The sequence below is a fragment of the Palaemon carinicauda genome, chromosome 19 (assembly GCF_036898095.1).
Source record: "Palaemon carinicauda isolate YSFRI2023 chromosome 19, ASM3689809v2, whole genome shotgun sequence".
Lineage (NCBI taxonomy): Eukaryota > Metazoa > Arthropoda > Malacostraca > Decapoda > Palaemonidae > Palaemon > Palaemon carinicauda.
This window is the reverse complement of record NC_090743.1, coordinates 97547028-97557027: the sequence shown is the minus strand read 5'-3', so window position 1 is coordinate 97557027 and position 10000 is coordinate 97547028. Positions and strand designations below refer to the sequence as shown.

At 38.1% G+C, this 10000-nt stretch overlaps 1 protein-coding gene across 1 annotated transcript; it reads right to left on the bottom strand.

Moving 5' to 3' along the window:
- Window positions 1-7132: 7132 nt before the first annotated feature.
- LOC137659154 (uncharacterized) lies at window positions 7133-7878 on the bottom strand. The gene is made up of 2 exons (XM_068394221.1): window positions 7613-7878; window positions 7133-7268 (listed from the first exon to the last, which is right to left on the bottom strand). The coding sequence occupies exons 1-2, from the start codon at window positions 7876-7878 to the stop codon at window positions 7133-7135; spliced, it is 402 nt and encodes a 133-aa protein (XP_068250322.1).
- Window positions 7879-10000: the final 2122 nt, after the last annotated feature.

Genomic DNA, 10000 nt, shown 5'->3' with positions numbered 1-10000 from the left:
TTAAAAATAAACTTTTTGATGTTACAGAAATGTTTTATTTTCCTATAAATATTTTCTTTTTTGATATCTGAATATAAATTTGAAGAGAGCGATTGTTTTAATTCTTTTTCATAGAGAGAAGAGCGAAACAAAAGCTTGATTTCTAAATGAATATCATAACGACCATTTTGTAGTGTCTCAATTTTACATATCTCATGATAAAACGCAAAGATATTTTGATAACGAACATTGATCTGGAAATACTAAATTGGCACTTTATGAAATATTATTTTAAGTCAGCCAGAGTGATATAAGATTGAATTTTAGTATAAACAATTATCCCGTGACCTTTGACATAAAGACAAGCAGATATTTTTAAGAGTATTCGTAAAGGCTTCTGCTTGGATAGGTGACCACCATAGAGTAACAGACATGCCCCAGTATTACCCCATGACCATTTGAAAGCAAAAGAGTGACGCTGATGATATAATTTGAAAGTATTAGGTAAGTGGTGACAGATACACAGAAAACGAAGCAGTTTTTTATGTTTAGATTTTGGTATTGATTTCAAAGTCAATTTAAAGCTGTTGTTTTTCTTTTTTTTTTTTGGAATTTACTAGGCTAAGGTAAGAAAGTAAAAATAAAAGGAGACATAAATTAGCCAACATTGCTTTAAATAACTGCTCCTCAAAACTAAGGCACGCACAATCCATGGTTTCTGGATCGTACAAACTTGATTTTGATTGGGTGATATTGCTTAAGACCAACTTTGACTGCTATTATTCATTAAAACGTGATGAGAAATACGCAGATATTTTTACGAGGATCTCTGTGGATCCTGCTCAACAATTCCATCTGAAAGTAAACTTACGTATCTCGATTCTTGATCTGGTGTATTTTCGTTCAAAATAGATTTAATTTATTACACGAGCATAAATGTGTGAATATCAAAATGGGGTCAAACGATATAAAAACGTACATGTTAGCATAAAAATCTAAATTTCAAATCGAATGTAAGAGTATTTTGTGAATTTTACTAGACTTGTGGGAAACAAGATTACATTACTTTCAATATATTGTAATGTTTAGATATTGTAGTCATTATTTTCTGTCACGTTTAGCGTGATTTTTATTCATACAGATAATAAATAAATATTATGGATAAATATTTTCAAGCTAGTTTTTAAACTAGTTTTATACAGAAAATAAATTAAATTTTATTGCTAAATATTTCCTTCATTGAAAAGGGCTGTGTAGAGGAGAAAATTTTCACCGTCACCTAATTGCTCTTTAACATTCATTAACCTCCTTCAGTTATTCAGATTTGAAAGGTTATGCAAATTATGTTTTCAGTACGAAATAGTTACAGAAAAATTCAAATAATCTGTGAATTGACTATACTTTTTGGCATCAAATTCACAATAGTATGATAACTGATAAAACAAAAATGATTGTGATTGATTAAGTTGGACATAAAATCTTATTCAGTAAGTAGACGTCAATGTTACCTTGTGTCTGATAGGTTTCAAACCGAAGATTGCATCGAGCCACCTTCTTTTGCCTTATTGTAATGGATTCAGAATAAAGTGAGGCTAAACACGTCCGGGAATATAGATTGGATATGCAACATACTTCACGATATATTCAGTAACAAATGAACAAATTCAATAACACCTCACAGTAAGACCGTTGATTATTTCAAGAATTGAAAGCCTTAGAAGTTCGAGCTCCAGTCTCTGACAGTTGAAGAGATGTTACCTGGATCATGCTGGGAAAACCAAACCGTGTTTTCGTGAAATGGACTGAAAGTCTCTCACGCTAAATTGCAATATACGATTACCGATTCTACTCTTGGAAGAAAGATAACGTTTTTTCTCCTTTTATTCTTTCACCAAAGATCAGAGTCGGACATAATTGGAACAGGTGGCTCTTTCCATTAAAGTTTTCTCTATTTTACAATGATTCGGGAAGAATCATTTCAAATTTTTTTAGAAGATCCGTTATTTTGAATATTTTATATTTAAAGAAAAGATAATATGTATACCATTCTATACCATTTCATTATATTTCTATTTTAGTTTTAAATGCTGGGAAAATTAATCATCCGTTCAAGAAAGAAAATACATATTTGCAATGGGATTAACGGTCTAAATGCCGAAATTCTCTCGTAAGACCTTGTTTTAATGAAAGGTAAAAGACATAGTTGATTTCTAATTGTCTTTATGACCCTCGAGCATTTTGAGATCTGAAGTATAGTCCCCGAATTTCCTCATGCAATGGACCCATCAGAAACCTCCTAAACTTTTTTTGGTCTCTTATAACAGAGCAGTAAGCATTCAACAATTTGTAATTCCACCTGTTTCCGTTAAGTTTTCAGACTGGCCCCCTTCTTCAAGAGATTCTTTAAACGACTTTTTTTTTTCCTGTGACGTATTCAAATAATTCTCTTTCCAGAGTTACTTGCTGTGTTCACTTTTTCAATGGAGTTTTTAGCCGAACACCTTTTTCCAAACAATATTTTCACTTCTCTGACGATGTAGGTAAAAGGGCTGATAGGAAACAGCCACCCCGTATAAAAATGGGTAAAAGCCAAAGACAAAGCAAATATACCTCTGAATTTTAGTGGTCTTCATAGGTATTTTTTATTCTCTCTCTCTCTCTCTCTCTCTCTCTCTCTCTCTCTCTCTCTCTCTCTCTCTCTCTCTCTCTCTCTCTCTCTCTCTCTCTCTCTGTCAAATGATTAAAGAGACGTTTGAGATCGAAGTATCTTTTGAATCAGTTGTGATTTTTTTCTTGCATTAGCTGGAAAATGAAAAAAAAAGTTGAGTACCCACAGAAGAGTGCAAATTTCGTAGTAGAAGTAATTGACTCGGGTATCCCATCGATATTTTCCGGAAATCTGATAACTACACATTGACCATGAAATATCTCATAGATAGTTGATTAACAAAATCATGATGAGTAACTGGAGTAAACAATTCTTTATGACATAGAACATTGTTTACTCCAGTTACTCATAATGATTTTGTTAATCAACAATCAATGAATCATATTTAACACAGGTATAAATATTTTCATCAACATCTAGTATAAAAATAAATTTTGAAGCGATTAATTTCTCTTAATGTAAATCATATAATATAACTTTAGGATGGAGGTTTTCATACACTTTCCTCTTAAAAGACCGTAGAGTAAATGAGGATGTAGAGATAAGGTTACCGACCATGCTATAGAATAGATGAATAAGAAATTCCTAAAAAAGGAATTCTTAAGAAATAGATGTATAAAGTAAAAACTAGCAAACTTAAAAATACATACATATACCCATTAACAGCTAAAAAGATTAACAGCTGAGTACATTTGAATAAAATATTTGATTAATAGTGGGGATATGAAACAACACGTTGTAGTTCACATATTTCCGGACAAATCCTGGTAATTTGAAACCATATTTGATGTCTTAATACCTCTATGATACAAATGGATTATATATAACAAATAAAGATGATAAAGAGACAAAACTGCTTCTGCTTTTACTCCTGTAACTGCTGCATGATTAACCTTTCTGTTAAATATCTCATTTCAGGGGTCATTTCACCGAGTACTATCGGAAAACATTGCTTGCTACCACGCGCATCAGTGTTCGCAGCTCTGGTTTTCCCGTGGTTGCCGGCAAAATCCCTGTGATTTACTTCATTATTTTATGTTTAAATTCTATATTCGACGTTGTACCAACCGTGTGTTACACGATCGTACATAGTAACGACATTTAATTTTGTGTATATATTATGCTTGTATCTTCGCTCTCCCCTCGCACTAACATTGAACTTGAAGTAACGTGTCTGTTTTTCTGACCGTTAACTGTTAACTATTGCGGTGTCGGTTGAACAAGAAATTTCCTGTTACGTTGAGTTTTTGTATATAAAGGCGAGTGTTCTGTAATAAAGTTACTCAGTTGCTTTCATCCTGCCTTTGAGTCACAACCTTCTCTCGGCTCGTTACAACGTTATCTCGTTTGACCTTCGATGCGTACGCCTTACCTGCATCCTATACGTTCTATACACGATCAACATACGCTCTACCTACATCTATCTATCCAATCTTTCAATGCTATCTTGGAGGCTTTTCAGTCGAGGCTTTGTTTTTGACATTTCAAAAAACCGACGTACGATCTTTTTTCTTTTAGGAGACCATTCCTCAACCATGTGCAACCACAGGAGACCAATGCGTGATGAACTCTGGGTCAGCCGTCAAATAAGTGCGATATGCGACGACTAAGCCACACTCGGAGATACAGCTCAGTCTTCTGGGAAGATTTCTTTGGGGAAATAACCTTCTAAAACACGAGCTATGATGCTTTTTAAGACAAAATTCCTCAACCATATGCAACCACGGAAGATCAGTACATGACCAGCTTAATCTTCGAGGAAGATATCCTGGTGAAATGACCCTTTTGGTAGTAGTTGGACATGTATAATAGCCTAAAGTGCGACCCACTCAATCATGATCCTACAAAACACTATTTTTATGAATTTATGTACTCTTGAAATAAAAAAAAATAATTATCTAAAATTTCCGTTGCAAAATGGGTTTGTGAGCCATTTGATAGGTATACATCTCAGTTGACTTTAAGCCCCATTTTACCCAAGAAAAATATAGAACATACATCTGTTTTGCGCTTATTATGAAGCAAACTACAAACATATGTGATATGCATATACCCAGTGATAAGTTATATACTACTCTGTAATGCTACCAAATATATACCAGATTGGCCAGTTCTTATCAACAAATTACCTAATGAAAGAGCAGAGAAATAATAAAGCAATATGAACATTATTAAGAAATACCTAAATTGCTACCTTAAAAAGTTAACTACAAGCAATGTATTATATTGAAATATGTTTTTTTAGAAGAGATGATAAATTTCAGTCAATTTGATACATTTGCCATGAAAATATATTGGTGGCTTGATATATGAAGCAATAAAAACATGTACTGTGTTTTAGCAAACCTCAATTTGCCCGTTGCCAGTCATTTGAGCGAAGTCGCTTTCAGCGAAGTATTTTTCAGCAAAGCAAATTGAGCGAAACACATGTAAAGCGATGCATTAAGAGCGAATATTAGATTCGGTGACTTATACAGTAAAGTGACTTCGCCAATAGGTATTATGAAGAGAGTTTGAAACAAATATTACTGTAGTATGAATAGTTTGACAATGGTTATTACAAGAAATATAAACATTAACCACTGTCTTTAAGAAAATTAGTATAAATTCAACTTTGTAATACTATTCAAGTGCAAAACTATACATAAATAAGCCATATGAAGTTTGATAATGATTATTAAAAGGAATATAATCATTAACCAAATGTAGAATAGTATAAAAAATGATGAGACGATCACTATCTCAAACTCCACTGTCATATGATTAAAAAAAAAACTTTACTAAAAGTTAGGTGGTATGATTCGGGAAAAACAATGTATGTGTCCGTCGGAGGAAGAGGGGTAACCTCATTTGTTCTTGTCTTAATCATTGATGCAACTTCATCTGAAACCCCAACTGCTGCATCCTGAAGTATGCATCGAGGTGGATCATGTGTCTTCGACAGCAATCACAAATTCATCTTTAATCTTTTCCAAGTCAACTTTCATTGAATTATGACTATAGGAAAGCGCACCTTTTCTGTACATTTATTGATTGTCATTTCTGTAATCTAAAATTCTCTTTAATTTTCCTTTGCGGTTATATGCCTCCCATTACCATATTATAGTGCTTAGAGTAGCTTTGTCCTTTCTATATATATAAATCGTGTATAACTTTGTCTCGTCCATGCTTTAATAAAAGGATTTCCATGAAAGGGTAAAATGTATAAGTACTTGCTATCAAATAAAAATCGGATGAATCACATGTCCTCACTATATGAAAAACTGTAGTCTATTGATTTTAAAATGCTAAATTCTAGTTTCTCGCAATGTGAGAATTACAGGCATTTGAACATGCAGACAGAACCAGATTACTATTCCTTCCCAAATATTGCTGATGTTACCTCCTACTTGAACAAAGCTAAGGGTTTTCCCACGTTCGACCTCCTGAAGGGGTATTATCAGGTGCTCATGATACCAGAAGACATCTCCAAGACACCATCACCACTCCCTTGGGTACATACACCTTCAATTACTCCTGTTTTGGCCTTCATAATGCTGGGGCCTATTTTCAACGTCTCATGGATGGCATCATATGGGTCCTCCCCTTCTGTGATTGTTACATGGACAAAATGCTGGTGTTCCTCTTTGTAGAAAACAAAGGGGAACACCTCCGCAACCATGTATCGTGCCCAACCGCCTACAGTAGAACAGCCTTGTAGTGTGGTATTATAAGTATATATTTGACGCCAACATAATATTGTTCTCAGGGCACCGCATCACTCCTGAAGGAATCCACTCCTTTCCTGAGAAGGTAAACAGCCAATCAGAACTCCCCTATGCCATTGACCTTCAAAGCAGTGTGAGAATTCTTGGGTATGATCAACTATTGCCTCAATTTCCTGTCAGTTATCGCCACCATCCTTGCCCCCTCTATGCCTCCCTCAAGGGCAATCCCAAAGACCTGAAGTGGGGTTCCCATTAAGAAGCAGCCTTCTGGAATGCAAAAAATGTTGTATCAACTGCTGCTGCTCTCACTTTTTCTGTACCACATGCCCCTCTCCTTCTCTCTGATGGGGTACCTTGTGAGGTTGTGAAGGAAACACCATCATAAAATTAAGTAAGTTCCATTGAGAAGGTGCAAATCAAGAATTATATACAACAGCCAAGAAACACTTTTGTGACAAACAAAATGCTCCAAGGTGGGAAAGTACAATGTTGTCATGTCCTCAGGGCATTGCTACAGTTAATAATGCAAGGGATATGTATGCATAAATACATAGTAATACAATGCATACACATACAAAAGTACATTGGGGCTGTATCTATTTACAAGAGACATATATAATAAATGAGATACATAATACATCATTACCGTTACCGTTACTGATCCCATAATCCACCAGGATCGTAGAGGCGCTGCATGGTGGAACACCGCAATAGGAGCCTCCACTTGTCACGGTTGTGTGTGAGTGCCTGGGTCTGGGCGAAGGTTTTTCCTGTTCATTTAGCAATCTTGTCGGTCCACCTCTTTCTCTGCCGCCCTCTTCTCCTCTTCCCCTGAACTGTTCCCTGGAGAATTGTCTTGGACAGGCCGCTTGATCTTGTTGTGTGGCCATACCATTTTAGTTTTCTCCTCTTCACTGTGGAAAGCAGATCTTCATAGCATCCTAAGTGTTATCTCACTCTTCTGTTGACTTCTTCATTTGTGACATGGTCAATGTACGAGATGCCATGCACTCGTCTGAAGCATCTCATTTCTGCAGCTTGGATCTTTCTCTGTAGCTCTGCCGTCAGTGTCCAGGATTCACAAGCATACAGAAGGATGGAAATGACTAGGGCATGCAATAGTCTCAATTTGGATTTGACAGCGATGTTTTTGTCTTTCCAGATTGGATTCAGTTTTGCTAGCGCCGCTATTGTTTGCGCTATTCTTGCATGGACTTCTGGATTGGATCCTTCATGGCTGATGATTGCACCAAGGTACTTGAATTGTTGGACTGTTTCAAGTTTTTGACCACCGACCACGATTTTTGCTTTGATTGGTTCGTCGCTGTTTCTCATTAGCTTTGTTTTTTCAGCACTGATTTCCATTCCGTATCTGGTTGATGTTTCATCCAGACGTTTCACGAGGTTCACCAGCTCTTCTTCGTTCCCTGCCAGGCCGTCAATATCATCAGCAAACCGAAGGTTGTTGATTGTTCGTCCTCCGATGCTAACTGTGCTCACATGATCTTCGAGTGCATCTGTCATAATTTGTTCAAGGAAGATGTTGAACAGGGTTGGTGACAGAAGGCAGCCTTGGTGGACACCTACTGAAGTGTGGAACCATTCGCCTATTTTGCCTTGGGCAAGGACCGCGCTGGTTGCTTTATTGTACAGCTGTTGGATCGTCTGTATCATTTTTTTGTCCCATGTTGTACCTGTTCATTGTGGCCCAGAGGGCATCATGCCATACACGGTCAACTGCCTTTTTGTAGTCAATGAACACGTGGAAGATGTCTTGCTGGTGTTGGCTGTACTTCTCACAAAGCACTCGAAGATTGAAAATCTGTTTCGTTGTGCTCCTTCCTCTTCTAAACTCAGCTTGTTCTTCGGCAATGATCTCTTCTGCCTGGGGTCTCAGTCGGTTCAGAAAGACTCTCAACATCACTTTGCTTGCGTGGCTGATAAGGCTAATCGTTCTATAGTTTTGGCATTGCTGTAAGTTGCCTTTCTTGGGAAGCGTGATGATGAGGGACTGTGTCCAGGGTGTGGGCCATTCACCTGTCTGCCAGATCTTGTTGCAGATGCTATTGAGGATGTCAGTCACTGTCTCTCTGCCATGCTTTATAAGTTCTGTAGGGATGTTGTCTACTCCTGCAGCTTTTCCATGTTTTAGCGATCTGATCGCTTCCTCCACTTCTTCTCTCAGAACTGGGAAGTCGTCGTTGTTAGATGATTTGTGGCACGATGTTACATTGGGATCTCCATTGGTCTGGTAGCTGTAAAGGTCAGAACATTACTCTGTCCACCTCTTGAGTATGTCTTCTTCTTCCGTGAGGCAGTTCCCTGCTTTGTCTTGGATGGTACTGACTCGTGCTGGCTTTGGTTTTGTTAGATCTTTCACGATTTGGAACGCTCGCCTACTGTTGTTCTTCTCCAGCTTTTCCTCAATTTCTGTACACTGTTTTCCAATCCAATCTTCTTTGGCTTGGTTCATGCTTTTTCTTATCTTGCGGTTGATTTTTCTGTACTCTGTTGCTCCGGTGGGTGTAGTCTTGTTCTTTTTCAGTTCTCTTCTTTTGTCGCACATATCCATGATTTCATCTGTGACCCATCGCTGTGTTTTCCTGCGAACGTTTCCAAGCGTTTCGTTTGCAGACTCTATCATGACTTAGTTGAATTGAGCTGTCAGCGTTTCCGCGCTGTGGTCTTCCTCAAGCGTTAACAGTGAGGCAAACTTCCCTCCAACTGTGGCCTTAAAGGACTCTGCGATGTTGGGGTCCCTCAACCTGTCCAGGTTGAATTTCATCCTGGTGTTCTTGGGCTTCTTGATTGTCTTCAGCCTGAGTTTGAAGTTCACAAACACCAGATCATGGTCGCTACCGACATCTGCACCAGGGAAAGTTCTTGTCATAGCTCTTTTGATCCCCGATCTGAACCGATTTTGTACAAGAATGTAGTCGATCTGGTTGTGGTGGATTCCATTAGGTGCATGCCATGTCCAGCGTCGTGATGCCTTGTGCTCACCGAGTGTATTTGCAAGCACCGCATTGTTGTAGCTGGCAAACTCTATAGTCGTAGTCCTCTCTCATTGGACACGTCATTGCATGAGGGGCCGCAGAATTCCTTCCAGTCCTTCTGTGCGTCTTTGCCCACTTTCGCATTCCAATCTCCATGGATGATAAGTATGTCATTTTTGTCTACTTTGTCGATGGTTTCTTGGAGTTGACTGTAGAATGCCTCCACAGCATCATCGTCGTGGTCTGTTCTTGGTGCATAGGCCTGTACTATTGTGATGTTAAATGGTGCTGCTCTTAGGCGGATGGAAATGGCCCTGCTGGAAACTGGGCGGCAACCTATTACAGAGTTCTTGACGTTCTTGTTGACAAAATAACCTACGCCATTGGTATGTTTGTCCATCTCTCCGCTGTAGTAAAGTACATGACCGTCCTCGGTAAGATGTTCCCCATGGTTCTTCCACCTAACCTCACAGAGTCCCACAACGTGCCAGGTGTATTTCTCCAGTTCGTGTGTTAGTTCCTGTAGTTTCCCTGTCTGGGCAAGGGTTCTCACGTTCCATGTTGCTATTGCAACGTTATCTCTTCCTCGGATCTTCGGAGGGGATGTTGCACCAGTAGTACACTTGTCACGTCTGCCCTGGTGTGCTACG